This window comes from Apaloderma vittatum, unplaced genomic scaffold, assembly GCF_000703405.1.
Source record: "Apaloderma vittatum isolate BGI_N311 unplaced genomic scaffold, ASM70340v1 scaffold23930, whole genome shotgun sequence".
In the NCBI taxonomy this organism is placed as follows: Eukaryota; Metazoa; Chordata; class Aves; order Trogoniformes; family Trogonidae; genus Apaloderma; species Apaloderma vittatum.
Window position 1 is genome coordinate 8172 of NW_009693245.1, and position 22564 is coordinate 30735.

General features: G+C 39.5%; 1 protein-coding gene across 1 annotated transcript; it reads left to right on the forward strand.

The window, feature by feature from the left end:
• The first annotated feature begins 66 nt into the window (after positions 1-66).
• Positions 67-18824, forward strand: ELMOD1 (ELMO/CED-12 domain containing 1). Its single transcript, XM_009878382.1, has 9 exons — positions 67-214; positions 359-387; positions 1631-1728; positions 5008-5137; positions 8074-8207; positions 9378-9446; positions 11850-11900; positions 13353-13486; positions 17434-18824. The coding sequence occupies exons 1-9, from the start codon at positions 70-72 to the stop codon at positions 17604-17606; spliced, it is 963 nt and encodes a 320-aa protein (XP_009876684.1). The 5' UTR covers positions 67-69; the 3' UTR covers positions 17607-18824.
• Positions 18825-22564: the final 3740 nt, after the last annotated feature.

A 22564-nucleotide genomic window follows, 5' to 3' on the forward strand; every position in this document is an offset into this window, starting at 1 on the left:
CTTTGGGTGGTGACCTTGTTGAAACAGACTGCTCAAGACTCTTATTTTCAGGCTTCTTGTTTTGCCAGGATGTTTGTCCAGGTATGCCTGTACTTCTACTTCAAATGCTTGTGGCGCTGCCTGAAATTCGTGGTCAGGAAACTAACAGGTCAATGTGAATTGCAAAGGATCTGTTACAATACCAAACCTGGAGCTGCCAGAACTATGAAAATAGGTAACTGCAAAATACTTGATTTTGCATGCATTTGTGTGTTTCTGCATGTGCTAAAAATAGTATGACTTCATTCTTATAAATAAACGAATCCAACATGAAATTAGCTTGTTTGACACGATGCTTTCAAATACTGTTCTCTTACAGAGGCATCCCTGAAAGGTTCAAAAAGTAAGGTGAGTGAAATATCTCATCAGTCACCTTTTTTGTTGTGTCCTATGCAGTTGGTTTGTTCAGTCTGCTGTTTGCTCACCCCAGAAAATCACCTTAAGGCTCAATATCATTTTACATTAAAACCATCTTTGACTGAAGGGTCTTATGTCTGCAATAGAATGTGATTTTGCAAAGTCAGGGAATGTGTCCTGTGTTCCAGGGACAAAAACGCTGTGGCTCTGATGGAATCAAGGACACAACAGGCCATGGTAGAGATGATGAGGATGATGTGTTGTAATTTGGGAATTCTTGGCTTGCTTCCTCATCGTGTCTTAGAATTTCTGTAACCTGCAGTCACTTTATACCTCGTCTTTTGTTGGGGGTTTTTGTGTGGTTTTTTTTGTTGTTGTTGTAGCTTGCTTTTTGTCTGGAAAGGAGGGATAAAAGAGGCTGAAGGCAGCAGTATCTAGATAGCCAATGCAACTTTGTTCTCTGCTTTCCTTTTATGTACATTAATGGAGAAGAGCCTCTGTTACTTCATCCTTTCACTGTAGCACTGGTTGTGCTAACCTAAATTCTTCTCGCAAAGCATTTGTGTTTATCTTAAATAACATCATTCAGCTATTCATTTCTCTTTGGCGTGAGAATCAGTGATGTTGAAAAGCTTACCTCAGCATTAGCAAAAATGATATCTCAGCTCTTAGTTCAGCATATTTCCAAATGTTGTTCTAGCACAAACAGAAAACAATCTTTGTTTAAAAATCTTTCATTTAAACATTGTATAGCTTTGAGACAAAGCAGCAGAAAGTTCAAGCTTTTAATTTTTTGGAAGGCACATTGATTTTTGAAAACTGAACTTCCAGGGGCATCTTTACAGCACAATGACATGCAAGAGAAAGGAGAAAAATTTTGCTGTGTTAGGAAAGGGGATGTCAAATGAAGGTTATAAATTTCAGTATAATTAGGTGGGTGATCTTAAGCTACTTCTTAATCAAAGGCCTCAGTGCAGATCATCTTCACTGGCAGCCACCACAGAAGTGCAATAGGCTGACTACAAGAATGTGGCAAAGTGACTCAAGTTCCTATAGGACTAGTGCTCTGATACTAGTCAATAGGACTGAATAGACTGAAAAGGTGTGTATATGTTGAGTTAGGTTTTCTGGGCTCTACGTCTAAAAGCTTTGGGGTATCAGTTTTACCATTGTTACCTTGCATTAAATAATAGCTTCCACAAGAATTAATATATGTTTAAAACCTCTTTTTCAGCGGCTGCAAACATCAGTAAGCGTTCACCCTGATGCTATTGAAAAAACTATAGATGACATCATGGAACTGAAAAGGATTAATCCAGATATAAATCCACAGTAAGTTCATGCTTTCCTTATAGAATAAATGGGAATTATTGGTTTCTTCAGTGCCTAGGTCCATGGAGAACTAGTTTTCCATAGCTATTGTGATACACAATTTGAAGACAAATTCCATCTCTCGGCATAAAACTCTAACATAAGCTTTGCTGTCAAAAAGCTGATGGAAAAATGAATGATATTTTATGGTGACTCTAATAGGTGAATCCTGACTCTTTATCTAGCTGCTTCCTGAATCATGCTGCCTTAGTATATTGTTGATGCATTGATTTATGGAGTCCACTTCCTCAGGAATAAAATATCCCAAGGCAGGTGGTCCTGGCAGTGACAGTGATGGCTTCTTATCAAGGCTATATGTGATCTTTTGAGTAAAGAAGAAATCATTTCTGTTGTAACTGATATGGAAGCTATACTGGTTTACATTTTAAAACTGCATTTACTTATCCAAAACCAAATTTTAATGGTACAATGTAGCTGATATTATTTTAATGCCACAAGATGTTAGTGGTAAGAAGAGATTGACAACAAATCATTAAATTTACAGGCATGTATTTCAAGAATAAGGGATAACACTTTTGCATTTGCCTTACCTCTCAGCCCCTAGCTTAAGGCACAAGATGGTCTTGGTCAGGAATCAGTGGGAAAAATGTTGAGGGCTGTATTATTCAAGTGATCAGTCCGAGGTTCACTTTTCCCAGATTTGAAATTGATGTACATAACCCAAAATGGACATTCATCAATTGAGAGCTGCTTTTCTTTAAGTGATGAGCAGCATCAACAGATAATGTGGTCCCAAGGTCTTGCTACAATAACAAAACCCAAAAGCTCATTTGGAAAAACTTTTTTTTTGTCTCATTACATGAATGATCCCTCAGCCCTACCGCCCAGTAAAAAGGACAGTAAGTAGTCTTAAAATGAGACTTTGCTGATTATAAAGGAAGTCGAGTACATTGGGTGTCTTTAACTTGAGACACAACTGTTGTCGATATGACTGCTCTTCACAAGGATCGAGAAAAACATACCAGCAAAAGCAGGTCAGCTATTTCTTTAGATAGGATCAAGCAAAACCCATTGGCTTGCCTATGCCTGAACATAAAAAAAACCAAACCCTGCATCCATACTGTCTCGTTCAGAAGCTCTGGCCCTCCCTTGCCTAGTACAGATTTGAAATCTCCTGGGGTAAGGACAAGGGGACATGTGTCATACTATATGTGTTTCTGCAAATCTGTATGCAGTCATTTTTGTTAACGTAGCATCTCTGCAGAGCTGAGCTAGCATCCCAGGGGTGTTTGCACTGAGCTATTCTTGAAGGCTGTAGGCTGCTATGACCCAACGAGGAGGAGGCCCACAGTAATTTCCCTTTATCAGTGCTTCTGAGATAAGTGTGTAGTATTTAGTGTTGGGAACAAGTAGATTGAATAACCAGGTGGTGACACATGCAGTGTACACCAACTGTGGAAGCGTTCCATGAAATACTCCCAGTTTTGGACTCACCTCCGTCTGGTGGAGCACCTGGAGCTCAGCGTGATGGGGGGATACAAGCCTAGGCAGGTTGCTCCTGTGCTCTGAGAACTGCCACCACCACAGGAGTGGCAGGAAGGAGCTGTGGGGCATCAACTGCTCACCCATAGCCTCTATTTGGCAAAGAGGAGAGCAAAATCTTAACGAAAAGACAGTGGTGAAACTAATTCCATCTCCCTTGTGTCTCCCCCCGCCAAGTAGCTTTGCATGTAGTGTTTGACTGGCTTTAGATAACAAATCTTGCTTGGTATATTTTGTGTAATTTGGAAGTTTAGTTTTATTGTTTTTTAAAAAGTGGCTCTGCTTTGCCACTGCCTGTGATGTTCTGCTTTAAACTACTCTGAGGTGATAAAGCAGTTAAAAACATTATGGCTGTGACTTAGTGATGCGCTACAGCAATTTGCATGCAGTCTTGTCAGGCTTTTCAGCTTTCTTTGAAATGTAGCCTTTCTGTAAAACTGTGGGGAAGAGCAAGTGAAGCATGTGGAGAAAAAAACCAACCAAACAAAACAAGAAAACCAATCAAACAGCACAGGAGGAAAAATGCTGCGTAGTTTATTCTGAAAGGGCTATAGCCACAAATAGCATGAAATTACAGCAAGAGAAATGGCCTAGTGATCACATCTCTGATTCTGTAGCTTAATCTCAAAAGATAAGCAGTGAAAATCCTTCTGCTCAGAAAATTTAACAGTTGGAATAAACAAAATGTTTCAGTATATCGAAGAAGACAAATGAGGAGCATGTGCAGCTTAATGTCAGTGCAGCCTGTGTTCCACAGAGGAGTGAGGGTGCTGATTTAGCTCTGCCCTCCAAGTTCACACTAGGCATTCAGATAATTTCAGACATTATTAAACATTAAAGAGTTTATTCCCATATATAATTAAATATGCTTATAAGCGTGTTAGTTGTCTACTGCGTAACTTCTATTTAATATTATAGAATCCTAACCTAAAACTGAATAAACTGTTGCAATTTAAAGCCTTGAAAGCCACATGTCTGGTGGGGGATTTGGGGAGCATTTTTGCTTTGGATTTTTGGGGTTAAATTTTTGATGTGTGTTTTGTTTTGGGTTGGTGGGGTTTTGTGTTTTCTGGGGGTTTGCAGTGGTTTTCGTTTGGGATTTGTCTTATGATGATATATTAGGAGTTGTAAAAAGGAAGCATAAAATCTGCAATGTAATGAAAAGAGAGCCATTATGGGTCCTTCTTAACATGAGACCCAAAAAACCAAAAGCTGCCTAGAGGCAGATCTTTGAACTATTTTACTTTGGGGTTTTGGCTTCTTTATGGTAGTTTTTGTGGTGTGGAAGCAACATGAATTTTTTTTAGCTTCTCACTGAGCTTCCTCTCCTCCTCATCCTTTTTTAAAGCTCCTGACTCTGGTCTCAGGGCATTTTTCGAGAAGCTGCTATTTGAATGAGGGGAAAGATTCAGTGATGTGCTGCTTGTAGGCATTCAGTGTTGCTGTGTATGGTTATAATGAGAAATGTGAAAATTCACTGTTCAAAATTTTTTTTAAAAAATTCCTATTTTATCATGTAAGGAAGGCACTAAAAAAGACTATGTATTTCACAAGGCCTTGTTTAATGTAATGTCAATCTATTGTAAATTTTCCTATTATAACCAAAGCACTAAAGTGTTCGACTACCAATTGATGTAACATTACCCATGTGAGTTAAATGGGGTATGTACATGGTAGTGCTGTTTCATGGCTACATATAATTGAGTTCAGTTATGTTGCTTCTTTCCTTCTGCTCAGGTTGGGAGTATCTCTCCAGGCATGCCTGCTGCAGATTGTGGGGTACAGAAACCTGATTGCAGAAGTTGAAAAGCTGCGCAGAGAGCCGTATGATGCAGAGAATTCGCAACATGAGGAAATGCTTCTGAAGGTAGGTGCTTAAGAGGTACTTAGAGGGCATCCTTTATTCATGTCACCTCTAAAAGGCCTAGTTTATAAACCTCTAGAGGTATTGTCGGCTTCTTATATCACATACCTGTTTTAAGATAAGACTATACAGCTTCTTAATCTGGTCTGGGTATAACACCTGTCAAGCAAGCAGCTCACTCCCTGGTTGATGAATGCATGTCCCTTGGCTGGACTATAACCAGGCACTGGATACCCAGCTCTCGTGGCAGATAACAGCTCTGCACTATGAGCTCTGGAAAAATCACCCTATGTCCTACTTCAGTGCACCTTTCAACATGGACAGGGTATTTTTTCCTCTCTTAACCAGAATAAACTTTTTTCCTTTCCATTTTTCTTGTATTTTTGAATACATTGTGCATTCCAGGGCTAAACCTCTAGCTTTCATTGTGTGGGATAGAAGGGTGGGTGATAATGACTTACATATTTGTGTTTACCAAATATATTTCCAAATGAAAGCAAAATGAATCCATCCTTTAGATAATACATGCAGAGTGATGAAAACCATTCTAGTTGTTTTCTTTTTTTTTTTTTTTACTTTGGGCTTTCGGGAAAGCCTTGCGCTAGAGCAGATAATAAAAGTATTTCTTCAGGAAGATATTGAAACCATAAGCAGAGGGAGAGAGAGAGCTTTTATGTTGAAAAGATGTTATAAAAACATACTGCCTGTTTAATGGTTTTTTTAATGGTTATTTTAAACAAAAATATTGAGAGCTTAAACACTACCTGTGCTTCTGTCCCTGGGATTATTACAGGACGTGATGATGATGATGTCTTCCACACTCTAGCTTGCAATGTAGTGCTTTATGCAGGTTTCAGTGGGAGCTTCTAGAAATTTTAGCTTAGTTACTTGAGTTTCCAGGAACTTCCAAAAAATCCCACTAGTTGTCATATGTAAGCACTTACGATGCAACTATTTCTTAAAAATACTTCAAATCGTCAAAGAGTTTCTGTTAGATGTCTGGAAAGCTGTCTTTAAGGTTGGCTCCTTGCTGGGAGGTGTTGGTGTTGCGGAGGAGGAGTCAAAATTCAGAGCTGCCCCTTGAAGGAGTGCTCTAGCCACCAGATAGGGTAAGGCAGATGGATTCCTCCTGTTCAAATCCTGCCTCTGTGCAGCCAAATGCACAGATTTCTGAGGGTAGAGTGGACTTCAACTAAAAAGACATACAGATCTACCTGATGAGGAAACTTGAGTCTTGGAGGTGAAAGATCCGGGTGCCAGCCTATGACGTTGGTCCCTGAAAATACCAGGTACCTGGCTGTAGGTTTAACTAGGGCCTGTGGCTCCAGGAGAGCATTCCTAAATATACTGGGTGTCTACACTGCCCAGAGAGCAAGAAGTTGGATGTGAGGATGCAATCAACAGATGAGAAGCACCAAGGATCTGTCCATGGTCTCCTTCCTAGCCAGCCAGCCTATGTGCTTAGATACTCCTGACAATCAAGTCAGCAGTGATGTGTAGTCATATAAGTGCTTTGAAAATGTAACCACATGAAAATAAAACCAGAAGGGAAACTCGGTGCTTGTCTGAGGGGAGATTAAACAGTGCAGCTTACGCTATAAAATTCATAATGCTGAAGAAAGCATCAGTTGCACCATCTGCCTCCAGTGTAACCTGTGTATTAGCACTTGTTTACAGCAGGCATTTTGCTTTTGTGAATTCTCACATGAAATGGAAGTATGTCCAAGGGTATAGTTTGGTTTCCAATCCACACTGGGGAAGAATAGGCCGGTTGGGTTTCGTTCCTTCCAAATATTCTGTTAAGTGATCTCTGCAATGGGTAATTCAAGCTCCTAATGTCTATCTTTTATTCATGTTTACCAGGAGGGCACTTTGCGAATGAAAGATGTAACTTAATGTGATTGAGCTAATGAATAATACTGTATTTACTGTCAATGGATGAACAAGTTGGATAGTAAATATGATTTAAACTCTGCTTTATGCAGTCATTACAAAGTGAAATAATTAAAATTTTAATCTTTCTAAGGCACTTCATTTTAAATGCAGTTAGAATTGCTAAAATTAATACAGTTTCTGGGATTTTTATTTGGGAAATGTGCATACAGCTTTTTCCCTTGGGTAGGCTTTGTTAAAATGCATTTCTTGAGGCCTTACTGATAATCTTGTGGTTTATGGAGAGCACCTGATTTCTTAATATGCTTTGACAGGGGTGAGTTTGTGATATGGCACATGAGGTGTGCAGAAAGCTATGTGTTTGTCAGACATGTCAATTTTGGCTACCGTTAGGTGCCTAGTAGCATGATGTTTAGGCACTAAACCTCCTTGACCAGTGTAGCTAAGTGGATTTATGCCAGCTGAGGATCTGGCTTGTTAAGTCACTTTGTCCTTTATTTAATGTGAGAATAATGAATGATTCACCCCTGAGTTAAATATGAAGGTGGCATGTGCTGATTTTTTTTTTAATTTATTTTTATTTCTTTTTTTATGTTCTCTGATTTGCTTTTTTAGCACTGTGGTAGCCTACTCAGCACTCGTGATTTATAACCCTTCCAGAGACTTGCAAAAGATGCTGGAGAAAAGATTGCTGCTGAGCCTCAGGGACCTGAGGGCTGATTGCTTCTGCTCTGTCGGTGATTTACAACCAAATTCCAGCCCACTTCTGTCTCTGTGCTTATGGAGACACAGACTCGTTTGATGCACAAAGCATGAACGAAACAAGTCCTTGTGTGAGATGCTACAGCAGCTGCTGCTAAGGTTGAAAGGGCCTTATAGGGCTGAAACATCTGCAGTACTGAAAAATGGTTTGGGATTTCTTCCTCCACTCTCCTCGCTCCCAGGAATTTAATTTGAATCTAGCAGAATTTAGCTTGACTTAAAAGCAATAAAAAGCTGTACTAGTGTGTGGAAGTTTGATGATGTTTTATCTGTAATCTTCCTAGTTGTGGAAATGCTTGAAGCCCAATTCGCCACTGAAAGCTCGGATTTCGAAGCAGTGGTGTGAAATTGGTTTCCAAGGTGACGATCCTAAAACAGACTTTAGAGGGATGGGTCTCCTGGGCTTATATAACTTGGTGTAAGTATGTTCCTCTGTAGATGGGTTTATGTGTCTGAAATCATGAAAAACAGCATAACTTGCTGAGTTTTAGCAAGTCTGTGGGAATAACTTATGATGTCCTTAACACTTTTATAAAAAACGGAAAGAATTTATTTGCTAGCAATTTTTGGAGTGTTTATCTTTTAAATGGGTCTCCTTTCTTTCAGTATTCCTAATTCAATGCAGTAATATTGCTTGCTAAGCCCTTTTTTAGTTTCTCTGCGACACAGTAAGCTAGCACTCTTCCCACAAGGAAGCAGCTGTAAAGTATATTTTCACCAGTATCTAGATCTCATTAAACAAAATGCCCTGGAAGTGGGTGAGTGGGAGGGTTATGTTACTGCTCAGCTTTCTTGTGTGGGAATTTCATGCTGAATTCTTAGGCAAAACACTTGAAATGCAGCCACTGATGGCAGACTTCTGTTGTTGACTGCTTCTTCAATTTCTGTTGATACTCAAAATTAGGCAGTGAGCTTACATCACTTTTTTTCCTTTGGCTTCACACACACATGGTGTTGGTACCATGTCTGTGGTTGGTAATTTGGGAATTGATCAGTGCCTGTTATTTCCTCCAGCCCTTGCATCTACTGTAAGGAGAGTTATGCAATTTAGAAACATTTGGTAAAATAACTCTTCCCTATGAGGGGAAAAGTATTTTCTGCTTTTACAAGTTGAAGGACATAAATCATTGCTGTATCTATGTTGTTCTCTAGCAAAGCTCAAATGAGGATCTGGACTCTTGATTCTGGCTTTCAACTTCCATTGGAGATTAATCCCTAGCACATATTTAATTTCTTCTGTGATGACTCTTATCTGGCTTAATGAATCTGCCAGATCAAGAAGCCTGAACTGCTTTCTGTTGATCTCAGCAGCCAACGTGCTCTAGTAATAAGCAACTGATTTTTCAGCAGGGTGGATAAAATGGGGACTCTGGTAATGCGTGGTCATTAAGTGCTTACAGGATTGCACTTGTAATATGAGGCTGCTTTTATCTTTCATTTTGGGGGTCTGACTGGTAGCTTAAAGAATTTAACGCGTTAAATGCTACTCATACTGTGTAACATGTGTAGGGACACTTTAGTGTGACTTAAGATGTTTTGGTTTTTTGTATTTCTTTTAACAATTTACCTTAAACATACATATCTGCAGGTATTTTGCTGAATGGGACACTGAGATAGCTCAGCAAGTTCTCTCTGATTCTCTTCAGCCTAAATACAGGTAATGCTTGAGACAAGAAAAAAAATAACTTAAGAGCTTACTGTGATGACTGATGTTTGGGGAACGGGAGTGGGTTTTTGCTTTTTGGTTTTTTTTGTTTTTGCTGGACATGTGCTTGGGTATTTGCACATGCTGTCTGTTTTCAAGTACTGATCCTGAAAACTGATCAAGTCTGAGAGGCAAACTTATATTTTGAATCTTAGAAATAGTTAAACTTAATGTTAAATGTGTTCACTTATACTTCTAATTTGGAGTGATTTTGTGTTTTTATTTACCTTTCTTTTAATTCTTTTGTCTTTTCATAATGAAGGGAAGTCACTAAGAAGGAACTAAGGTATTTTTTTTTCTTTTCTCTTAGTTTTATGAGATCTTACATGTAAATAAAAATCAAACCATACTGCAATTTAGCATGTTATAAACTGCAAGTCTTTATTGCAACACCAAGAGATTCACTTCCGTCTCTCTAAAGTAGCTGATGGTGCAACACTGGGTACATCTGAGCATGCTTATGGATAAAATCAACCTTACTTGATGTAGCTAAAGCACTGTATTTTAGACTTTTCCAGAACCAGGCTTAACAAACAATTTTTGGGTGACTTGCACCTACAGGAAAACGGTCTAAGCAGTGCCACAGTTGTCACAACAGCTGTGACTGACTTGAACATCAGAAATATTCTAGGCCAAGGACTTGTCAGTATATCATAAGTACCCTTTATAGTCACGTACTCTACCTTGAGTAATAATGGGTCTGATCTGGCTAGTCCGTTGTCCTGACTGCTGAGATATCAGGTACCTTCAAGTGGCAAAACTTGTGTTGAGAATAATTTGTGAATATTCTGTAACTATAGGGTGGGGGGGCCAAGATGTCTCTTACCCAGTTACATAGTAATCAGTTGTCTTACAAGACATTTTTCTTCTTCAAGTAATGTTAGATATCCATATAGGAGGTCCACATCCAAATCCTGTGAGGCTTTGGATCTCCTCAGTATTTTGTGGTTGAGTTCCCAATGGTAATTACATGACAGAAAGAACTTGGAACACATTAGTGTTCTTCATTTACATGTTTGATTACCAAGGACCATCTTGGAATGCTGTGTGAGCATGTGCAATTTCTATCCCTTGAAAGAGCTTTCAGTAGAAGATAGATGCTGCTGATGGTGCCCGTGATGTTCTCCCTGGTGTGGTTGCTTAGCAGCCACGCTGGTTTCTGATGTCACCGTGATCAATGTAATTTCTGTTTCTGTTAAGCTGAATTGTTTGGACACATCCTACATGTGCCACCTTTATTATTTGATGTTTGCGTGGGATTTCTTAACTGATGTTACACCACAACCTACAAAGATGGTTAAGATGTAGAGGATAAGTGAAGACTGATGTATTCGTGTATGTTGAGCTATTTAGCAGATGAATCTTTCTCTTTATACATGCCTCCTATTAATACTCAGGTCAGCATGTGTATTAACCTATTAGCATCTTAAATATTTAGTAGCAACAATTTTTAAATACTACCTGTGCGTGAAGCTCAGGCGGTTGTTTTTAGTGTAATATATACTACTTGTGCTTTGACTATACTTGAACTACAAGGCCTTCACACATAGCCATCTATAATTTGGGATCTAAAGCTTGCAAACTCTGATCTGCCTTATCAAGGCAAAATTCCCACAGACGTGTTCAAGTTGTAGCCCACTGTTTAGGGTCAGTGCTGTGCCTGCTTTTAGCTGGTGATAAATGCAGGCAGTGATTTCTGCTAAACTTGCTCTGTGTAGATTAAAGCTGGTTAGTGGAATGTTGGCTAACTGGTTGCATCACACTGCCTTTTAATTTAAAAATGTTGTTGAACAGTAGAAATTTAGTCTCAAATCAATCTGTTCCTTAACTAATTTTGTTTTGAGGGAGGGGCCTTCTTTGTCCTTGTGCTCTGCATTATTGTGCCAAGTAATAGGAAATGCTGTTCCTTATTTTTGGCTGCCGGATGTTCTGATTTGACTGTACATAAAAATATTCTATCAGAGAAGTATTTTTCATGTTTGCTGCCTCAGGTGATTCATGCCTCCAGTGATGAGTATCATGTGTCTTTGAAAATACCAAAGGCAAAAATCATCTTTGATTGGTTAAAAGAAATGTTATATCTTCTACTTTTTGTATAGCTCAGACTTAATTGAAAGAGATTATCTTTGTGGTCGGTATAGAAAATAACTCTTTACTGAGAGCATTGACATAGGTGCCTATTTTGTAATGATGAGACAAGTTTATCAGCAATACCATAAAACCAGTTACCTATTTCAAATCTTCTTATACCAATCTGTTCAATGTTATAATATCAAAGAAATTGAAAGAAAATGTTTGTCAATGAGTAATGCATAGCAATATCTGGATTTCAATTTCTTTTTTTTTTCCCCTCAGCCAATTCAGCAAAGCTGAATGGGAGAAGAAAAAGTTTGATAAAGCAATTGGGTAAGCTCAAAAATCTTTTTAAAGTTACCGAAACACAATGGTTAATAATGATGCTGTATATTGGAGGGGAGAAAAGGTGTTTGCTGGTTACATTTTAAAGGAAATTTCAATGTATGCACTAACATGCATTGTCTTAACCACCTTGATTTTGATCAAAGATTACAGGAAAACCAGTTTGAAGTAAGAATTAGGGAAAATAACCCAAAAATGTTGTAGCAAGGAAAAGCTTTTTCTGCATGCTATGAATAGCGCAGTGATAAATGTCTGGTTAATTCTTTTTAACACATGACGTGATCAAGTCTCACTTTTATTGCCAGAGTCAGGCTCTAATTGGCTTTCAGGAAAGTACAATAGAGAAGAAATAGTAGTGAGTCTTTTATTTCTCAAGCAGTGGATTTGATGTATCTGCATTATTTGTGAGTATGGATGTGCCCTCTGGGTCTATTAAAAAAATCTGTGACAAAACATTTTAATGCCCATACTTAATTTTTCTGTGAAATTTGCCGTTAGGCCTCACATTGCAGTTAACTTACGGACTTTTTTTTCCTTCTGAAATGTATCAAAGGTTAAAGAAAAAAAGTATTTTGTTTTGCTTGATAGAGATAATTGAAAAGTATATCCAGGACAGTCTACAGGAGACAGCTGTGTTTAGAGGAGAAAAAAAATAAATAAATCACTGAATAACTAAACAAATTTGCTTTTATCACTAAATGTCAGTGTAGGATGTTATATGTTTTCATGAGAAGCAGTCACTGCCAGAAATGTCCAGTTCTTTAAGCAACAGGCTCACAAATGAAGAAATAACTCTCATTTTCTGAGTTCTGTTGTGCCTAAACATACTTTCCTTGTTGATATCTTTTAGCAGAACAAGAGTTTGCTTCATTAGTCTGATTTTCTTATTTCTGTTTCCAGCATGCTCTGATTTAGGTTTTTGCCTGTTTTCTGGCCTGTGTATCTAGTTCTCTATTAGGAAGAAATTGGACATGACTCAACTGGATCTTCTTCACAGGCATTTTAGCCATATGACTGCCTTTATAGGACTGATTGTTGAAACCTGATGTTTCTAACTGTGGGTAATGAATTCCAGTGAGGTGGATAGGCTAAAATAGCAACTGATGGGTCACCCAGCTGACAGCCACTGTGTGGAGTGCTTGCCCTGTGTCAGAGCATAGAGGTACAGGGGCTTGTTCTAAATACTGCTCCTCTGAAATGCTGGCACACTGATGAAACTTCTGTTTTCAGTGTGACCATATGTTTCACAAGGGAAACGCTGCCATTACAGTGTACAAAGCAGGCAGAATAACACTTGTTTTGTTTTCTACCACCCAACCTTGGAAGCTCACAAAGAAGGGAATTAATACACCTCAGTAGCACCCAATCTGCAGTATTCAGTGTCATCAGTGTGCTGAAAGACAAACTCTCCACAAATGTTCCTACTTCTCTTTTTTACAGCTATTCTTTTGCTATCGTGGGCATTAACATAACAGATCTCGCATACAACCTGCTTGTGAGTGGAGCTTTGAAGACCCATTTCTACAATGTTGCTCCAGAAGCACCAACACTAACTCACTTTCAGCAGACGTTCTGTAAGTGGCAGGATGGAGGGGGGGTGGTGATTTAGAGGGAAAATACATAATTTGTACTCCTGCTTAACGCTTTTGTACTACCCATGGTGGTTTTTTTTGGTTGTTTAAGTCTGCTGGCACAGCACAGAGACTATCATGCTAGTCAAGCTCTCTCGTCTTTAGAATGCTTCAATTCAGTTCTTAGTTTCAATGGATGCCACCACCAAAACGAGTGGTAAAATGAACAAAACTAAACAGAAAACAGACACCCACCCCTCCCACAAAAAAACCCCAACAAACAAACAACCCACAAAGCCCCCAAATAAAAACCCACCAAGGGCCTGAATCATAGAATGTATTGAGCTGGAAGGGACCTTTGAAGGCCATCTAGTCCAAGCCTGCTGCAGTGAGCAGGGACATCTTTAACTAGATCAGGTTGCTCAGAGCCCCATCAAGCCTGACCTAGAATGTTTCCAGGGATGGAGCCTCCACCACCTCTCTGGGCAACCTGTGCCAGTGTTTCACCACCCTCATTGTGAAGAACGTTTTTGTAATACCTAATCTAAATCCACCCTGCTCTAATTTAAAACCATTGCCTCTTGTCCTGTCACTACACACCCTTGTAAACAGTCCCTTCTCAGAGCAAGTGACCTTCCTATCTTCTTAGACTGGTTTTGAATAATAGTAGTAAGAAACTAAAAGTGTTTCAAAGACATTCTGGAGATTATTTTCCCATGATTCCAACTGTCTTAAGATATTTGTATCTACATTCAGATGTTACCCACCACTGTTCAATAGATTTGTCCTTCCTCAAAATAATGTTTTCCCAGCTCCTTCCCCTGTATTCAAGCATCACTTTTACAGCACAGACCTTCTGTGCGTCCTTGCACAGTGGGAGCAAGACTTCTAATATCTTTCAATGTATAGGCAAGAAACTGATAAGAAGTCAAAATGCACTGCTTTCCACATCTATGATAATTGCAGAGGTTTTGTTGGGGTTTTTTGTGTGGAGGTTTTGGGGGTTTGTGTTTTTAATTTCGGCTGTTTAAGTAACAGATTTTTTTTGTTTGACAGCTATAATATTTTCTTATTATGTGACTGGATAAATGCAAATATTAGTTTCCTGTGCATCTTTTTTTATTTCATTTCAGAACAAGTATGCTATTTAAGATTTATTCACCAAAGAGCTAATGTGGGCAGATATCGTACTGAAGCAGGGCTCTCCCTTTGATGGTGGTTTCTGGGTTGCTGCTCTGGAGAGGCTGGCTTGTAGGGCCTCTGAGAAGTTTAGCTTCTAGGCTTTTGTCTTTGATGGTGGTTGTCTTGATCAATAAAATAGACAGGTATTTAAGTATCCACTTATGCATCTTCAGGTCATCTTTCCATTGAAAGGGTTACTCTGTCTTTTTGCTACATTTATGACATGCCCATGGCCTTGTGAACAGATTGTAGAATCATAGAATGTCTTAGGTTGGAAGGGACCTTAGAGATCATCAAATCCAACCTCCCTGCCATGGGCAGGGATACCCTTAACTAGATCAAGTTACTCAAGGCCTCATCCAGTCTGGCCTTGAATATCTCTGGGGACAGGGCATCTACAACCTCTTTGGGCAACCTATTCCAGAGCCTTGCCACCCTTGTACTGAAGACCAAATGTCTCTGATACAAATGGTTTGGCTCCCATATCTCACCATCTCAAGCCCTTGGTATCGTGTGGGTCTTAAACTTAGCAGATGTCTGCTGGCAAATACAGTCCAACAGAGAGGAAACAGTCCAGGATGTTCCTGGAGTATGTGGAAGAGAACTTCCTCACACAGCCAGTGAGGGAGCCAACTAGGGAGGATGTCCTGCTGGACCTATTGTTTGTGAACAGAGAGGGACTTGGGGATGATGTGACAATTGGAGGCTCACTTAGGCATAGTGATCATGAAATGATAAAGTTTTTGCTTTTCATGGAAGTAAGGAAGGGGTGGACAGCAGCGCTGCTCCCTTGGACTTCTAGAGGGAAGACTTTGGCCTGTTTAGGACAATGGGTGATGGAGTCCCTTAGGAGGCAGTCCTGAAGGACAGAGAAGTCCAGGAAGGCTGGGCATTCTTCAAGAAGTAAATCTGAAAGGCACGGGAGCCAGCTGTCCCCATGTGCCAAAAGGTGAGCTGGTGAGGAGGAAAGATTGGCCTGGCTAAACATGGAGATTTGGCTGGAACTCAGGAAAAAAAGAGTTTATGACCTCTGGAGCAAGTCCTCCTGCTCCTTCAGGCCAGGGGGGACACACATGAAAGCTGGGAATTGCATTTGGCCCACTGCTCTTGGGCTCCATTGCCTTCTCTGACTGTACAAGCAACATATGAAACTGCTTTGCTCAGTGGCATGCTCAAGATAAATGCTCAGATGAAATACAGAAGGTACCTTTTGGAACTCTCCTAAATTCAGGGACCTGAAGATCTAACAATGTCTTATATAGTGTTTTTTATTTTTTTTAAGGGAGGTCTTACTGAACTTTTCTTTGAAACGTCTCTTGAAATGAGGCATAGAAATATGTGGAAGAGATTTGAAGGTGTAGCTAACGTACCTTTTGAATGAAGTTTCTCAAATTGATGATGAGGGAAAAATATGGCTATGCAAACACACCTTGAAATTTAAGTTAGAAGTATGTGTGTTGTAATTGTCATACAATGGTTAAAAGCAATTAAACATTTTTACAACAAATGCTCTCACTTTCTGGAATACAGGGAGACCTTAATTGCACCATTTGCTGCATTGGGATGAAAGATTATACTTCAATAGTTCATCTGCAGTGAAAGTTGGAATTGAGAGATTGGGTCCAGTTCATTGAAGTCCTGGTGCTGGATGTAACATTTTTCCTGTCAGTTAAATTCTTTGAGTCTGAGGACAGCACAGAAGAGAGAGCGTGAAGGCCTTAACCAGAGTCTATATATTAAACTCACGTTGGAGTCAAGTTTCTTCCTAACAGCGATGTCTAACCAAAGCTACTAGCTCTGTATATCACCTTATCATTCATCTTTTCAGGGTCATAGGTTTAAGTGTTAAGCAATGCTTCCAGCAAGGTCATGCACAAGTGAGCAGGACAGTAAGTGGCAGGATGGGGGGGGCTGTGTGTGATTTAGAGGGAAAATACATAATTTGTGCTCCTGCTTAACACTTTTGTACTACCCATGGTGGTTTTGTTTGGTTGTTTAAGTCTGCTGGCACAGCACAGAGACTATCATGCTAATGAAGCTCTCCTGTTTTTAGGATGCTTCAATTCAATTCTTAGTTTCAATGGATGCCACCACCAAAACGAGTGGTAAAATGAACAAAACTAAACAGAAAACAAACACCCACCCCTCCCACAAAAAAGAAAACAACAAACAAACAACCCACAAAGCCCTCAAATAAAAACGCACCAAGGGCCTGAATCATAGAATGTATTGAGCTGGAAGGGACCTTTGAAGGCCATCTAGTCCAAGCCTGCTGCAGTGAGCAGGGACATCTTTAACTAGATCAGGTTGCTCAGGTAAAATTATGCCTGAGGAGGAAGTGTTAATACAGAAGGACGTGATGGTAACTGTTACGTTACGTACGAACATGCTGCTTTTTTTTTTTTGCCTTTTTTTTTTTTTTTAAGTGGAAAGTAAGAACTTTCCATGAGGAAATACCTGTGAGACAGTACTTGAATATAAACAAAAGGCTGGTGGAGCAGAGTTAGCAGCAACTTTTATACTTGTTGGTTTAATGTTATAATTCGTGTATCTGCATGTCAAGACAACTAGTGACTTGTATTTATTGTGAGTTCTGCCAATATTTATCAAATCTTGGGTTTGTCCAAAATGGGTTTAAATCTTGACTCTGCAGTGTTGTGAGGTGAAAGACCTCAGTGACCAGAATTCGCTGTGTAAATCATAATTGTTAATTGCAGGTTTCTTTCTAATCTTACATATTATGTCTTCTACTTCTTTTTTATTTGTAGGCTACTTAATGCATGAATTCCACAAATTCTGGGTTGAAGAGGATCCACTGGATATAATGGAGTTCAATCGTGTCAGAGAGAAATTTCATAAGCGGATCCTGAAACAGCTCCAGAACCCAGAGATGGCTCTGTGCCCTCATTTTGCTGCATCAGAAAGTTTAATCAATATGTAGTTACTTACTGGATTTTATTTGGAAACACTGTCTCACTCTTGTGTTAGATCACTGTTTATACCATCACTAGCATACCGAATGACCATGGCGATTGTATGCATGTTTTTGGTGCAGTATTCATCTATTTTTGTCACACGTACTAGATCCCCTTATGCTTCTCTTGTTGGGGATTTCTTATTTTACATGGGTGCTTGTATTGCCCCATGACGCAGTGTTACATTCTGAATTGATGTCCAGGTATCAGAGTTTTTCTATTTTTTTAGACTTTCCTCATAAATTGGCATTGACAATTGAATTGTATTTCTCTAGCTGTGTTTTTGTATATGTGGAATACGTAGCTGGATCTTGTATTGTGAAAGCTTTTTAACTTCTTGGTATGTTTTAAGATAACTGCTGGCATTTCAAGCAAAATACATGTTGGACCTTATCTAGAAGATAATGTGTGTAACTTAATCTGATGCAGGCAAACACATTAAAGTCCGATTTGCTCCATGCAGCCATTATATGCTTAATGAAAAATTAATGAGGCTTATGAGATACAAGTTTCAGTGAGAAGAGTTTGTGCAGAATTAAAATCAGACTCCACAGCTGCATGAATACCAAATGGTCTGGTGATGCTAATACATTCACAGTGAACTGCAAACACACTCACCGCTACTGGATACTGGCAGGGGCCAAAAATTGTATCATCAGGCTATTGTCACTGACACCACCATGCTGAAGCATGGTCTAAATTCCTGCACCTTCCTTTGAATATGCAGGGATTAGTATTTTGTGTTGCATGTTGGAAGGCAACATGAGTTGGTCACATTGTGCTTGGTGAATTCAGGGGAGCAAAGAACTATATATTTTTTGAACTACTGAAAATGTTGCTTTGGTTGTCAATTCAGTTCCTAAGAACTGGGAGAAATAAATTGGTTAGAAGGTTTAGAACGAAAGCACTTGAGTTTCCCAGACTACTTAGAAAAAAAAATTAAAAATGGCAGACTGCCTTTTTTTCTAGAAACATAAATGAGTTAAAGTGTCTGACACTAAGATTGTGTAGTATATTGAACAGCATCTACCATGGCATTTCATACCCATGGTATTTTTTACCTTCTAAGCAATCAATTTTAGTATTATATGTTTGTGTAAATCACTTGCATATGGAGATTAAATTGAGTAGTGTCCAACTACTTGTGAATTATATGAATAAATTATATGTCATTCTAAACTGAAGCACTGTGGGTTTGTTTTTTTTTTTTTTTGAGATATGCAGTAATACAGGTGAAAGCTATTTTACTGGAAAGGATCAGGTAAAAGGGGATTGAAACAGCTTTGTGGTACTTCCCCAATCTGAAGAGTGATCTGAACTTCCTTGGATGAGGTTCTTTATACCATATCTAATTATAGTGTGGGCCAGCACTTTATAAGTCAAAAATAAAGCAATGGGAGTGGTTAAAGTTCTTGGGAAACTTCTTAGATTTAAGTCCTCTCATTTCTTTGCTAAAATGTAAGATGGGAATCATGACTTCTCTGTAGGGCTGGAAACTTGCAGTTATTGCAGAGTTAATCAGCAAAACTCTATGGGTGTTCTGGTAATTAGTCTTCTCCAATTAATTCAGACATATGAAACTAGGAATCTTAACTATTGCCTATTCTTGCATGAAAATACAAGGAATAAAAATGAATACATGCTTAACCTACTACATGCTTAAACTACTACAATTACTTTTACATTATGGTTATTTATAATCCTATTGAGGACTCCTTTGTGTCACTCTTGAAGCTTCTAAAATTAGTTTCTAGCAACATTTTTAATAATTTCAAATCTTAGACTCTTAATTTCTTTCCCTGCCCCACTCTGACTTAAATAGTTTGTCAGGCTATGCTGGTTTATTTTTAATACTCTGCACTGGTGTTCATGGAGTTGCAGAGGGGAAGGGAGGCATAAAGGTCCCTGCTGCTTTTTCACTGCTGTGATCCTCTCAGTTGTTGTGCCTTGTCTCAAGGTGTCAACTTCAAATAAAATTGGAAAATGTCATCTGGCTCCGTGTCAGATTGTCTCACTATAAATCTAGCTGCTTTGCGTGATTGTTTTTCCTGTCTTGCAGGGAGATGGATTTAATGAAACTAAGTGTGAAATTCCTCCTCCTGTGGAGCCCCTGCATGCTGGTGCCTACAAACCTTACTGTCTTGCTCACTTGTGCTTCAGCTTTGGCTTGTGACATCCTTGCTCTCAAAATCCTTGTCAAATCTGGGGCAAAGAGTCCCTGGTGAGTGCTAAACTAGTTGTGCTTTGCTGAGGGAGGTTGTCTGTCTGGTACGGCCTCCCTGCTCCCTAGGAATGGCTTCTTACCACGTTGCAGAACTAAACTTTTCTTTAAATAATTTGAATTTATGTTGATAACTGATGCATCTCCCCAAACTCACCTGTGAGGAACTGGATGACGTTTTCCCTGCAGAGGAGAAAATGAAAGGAAAAGAAAAAGGTATAAAAAGTTGCTTCAAGAAAGTAGAATCAATATTTACACTCGCTGCAGCATGTGGATTTTGGGCTTAAGAGGGGAGATTTAGGTTTGAATGTTCTGAAAAATGATGTTATGGTTGCTACTGCACTTCACCCAGCGTCTCTCCCAGAGGATCCTGTGATGCCAGCTGGATGCCTCCTGCTGGGAAAACATCATCCCTGGCCACATGTGGCACAAGCAGCAAATGCTGCCTGTCCAGCCTGTAAAGCTCTTTAGCACCTTTCTTTTTTAACAAGTATTTTTCTCAGGGAAGTAATTTACAGTGGTAGCACTGTGCAACTCAGTTTTAAAAAGGCTGACTCGAAGCTGCTAATTTACTTTATAGAACATAAGATAGTGTACTCATGCTCTACCGAATATGTCTTGCTTTGGATAGGCAAATGAAAATATTGATGAAAACATTATATTGTTATATGTGATTTAAAATGCATAAATGTTTACCTGGACCTGCTAAAAATCTGGGAAAAGGGCTGCATACTGTTGTGGTTCTTTTAATTTTGTATCTGAAATTTGGCAAGGGTGGCCTGTATTTCTCTATGTTACCGATTCGGCCACTTCCCATAGCAGAGCACTTCCTTATCCCAACTAACATGAATTTAAATTGTTGCCAGGGCTCCTTTGACAATGGAGGTGTGGGGACTGATTGGTCTTCAGTAAGCTTAGTTCTCCACCATCTGTGGAGCTGGGACTGTGAGCACTGGCAGGATCTCTGCCTTGGGTTTTGATTACAGCCAGGAGGAAGAGCAAGTGCTGCTTTGGCTTCCCATTGCTTTTTGCCTTGTAGCATTTTTACTCCTTTGGGGAAGGGAGAATTATTTTTGCTGAGGTTCTTACTGGCTCTTTTGAAGGTATTTTTTCAAATGCTGGTGGTTTTACTATGTACTATTTTTAGAAGCAGGCAAAGCCCATTCTGTATGCCGTTTGTCTTGGAGAATTGTATCTCTTGGCTGTTTTGCAGAGCAGCACTGAAGCTGGGCTGGAAACTTTCCTGTCTTGTAGAGGATAAAGAGGATTAATCTTGTTAATGGAAGAGCAATCTTTAAAAGCACCTGTGCCCACCATGTGCCCTATGGGGCACAGCTGGGTGGCAATGGCTTAGCAGTGTTCGTTGAAGCACTTTGCTAAAAGCAGAGAATTTTCAATATATTCCCAGCTGAAATAACTGCTCTGAGGTGGAGCAGGTTGTATGAGAAGAGGGTGCTGATGAACCCCTCATAGTCTGCTACTATCAACCCAGTCACCAGTACCATCAAGCACACGTTGGTTTCCTTTATGCAATTGGTACCGTTTCCTTCTTAATACTGCCCTTCATGGGCTGTGGTTAGCCCACATTTCATTTACTGACCTGTCCATTTTTCTCATAACGTGACCTGATGTTTTTAACCCTTCCACACAGATGACCTGCATTGCACAGTTGTCCACTAGTGGAGTCTTGCAGGTTGGAGTCATGCCTGCAGGAGCTCTAGAGAAAACCTCAGTTGGCAGCTCTGAAGCTTGGATGGATCTGACTGAGGTAGGAATCAGCTGCAGCATGAATCAGTAACCATGTGCAGTTCTATAAATTCTTAGTTCTTGTGTTTGGCAAGTACTGTTGGGAAATATAAGAATTCTGTATACACTTCTCTCTGTCCCCCAGCTGGCTCTTGAGAAGCTTGACATTGTCAACATATGACCGTTTTTGTATCATGGGAAGACTCCTCTGTGAATGATTCTCATAATCTCTGATTTTGGAGAGCTATCCTGTTTTGAATCTTGTTAACCACCCTGATTTTCACCTCTCACTCATCACTTGGAATCTGTCTCAATGTGAGCTGGAATTTTGCACTAATGAATCCTTCAGGCTACGTTGAGAAAACTGGTGTGGCTCTCCTCTGTACACTTGCATCTGCAGCATGGTGCAGCTAAAAATCACATGAATTATTAAAATAGATGTTTTGCAGAAAACAATCCTGAAATGGATAAGAAAATGAATTATTCATTGTTTTCTTTAGTTTGCGGCAGTGCAGGTTTTCTGTAAGACTTGCCAAAGATTAGACATGAGTCTTCCTACAAGATCATGTTAGAATATAGTAGGACAGGTTTTGTGCCTGTAGCGCAGGTAGAAACCAGGTCGTTACTTATTCTAGTAAAATAAATGGTTCTTCTCTATATAGAACTATAATTAGAAAAAAAAGATTTAGCTCTAAAACCTCAAAGCAAGAACTGGCTACAGCAGCTTAGATCAAAACACACTATGGGGAAGGGCAGAGGTTTGTTACTTGTGTTGCTGGGTTCCTACACCTGGGCTCCACTCTGTGAAGGACTGTAAAAAATGTAACTAAGGTGGATCTTACAGCCTGAAACCAGGGAGGTGAGCAAGACACAGAAGCATGGGGTGAACACCAATTATCACAGCCAGCAGCTCAGCAAAGCAGAGAAGCACAAGAGAAGCTGGAGAAAGGCAAACGA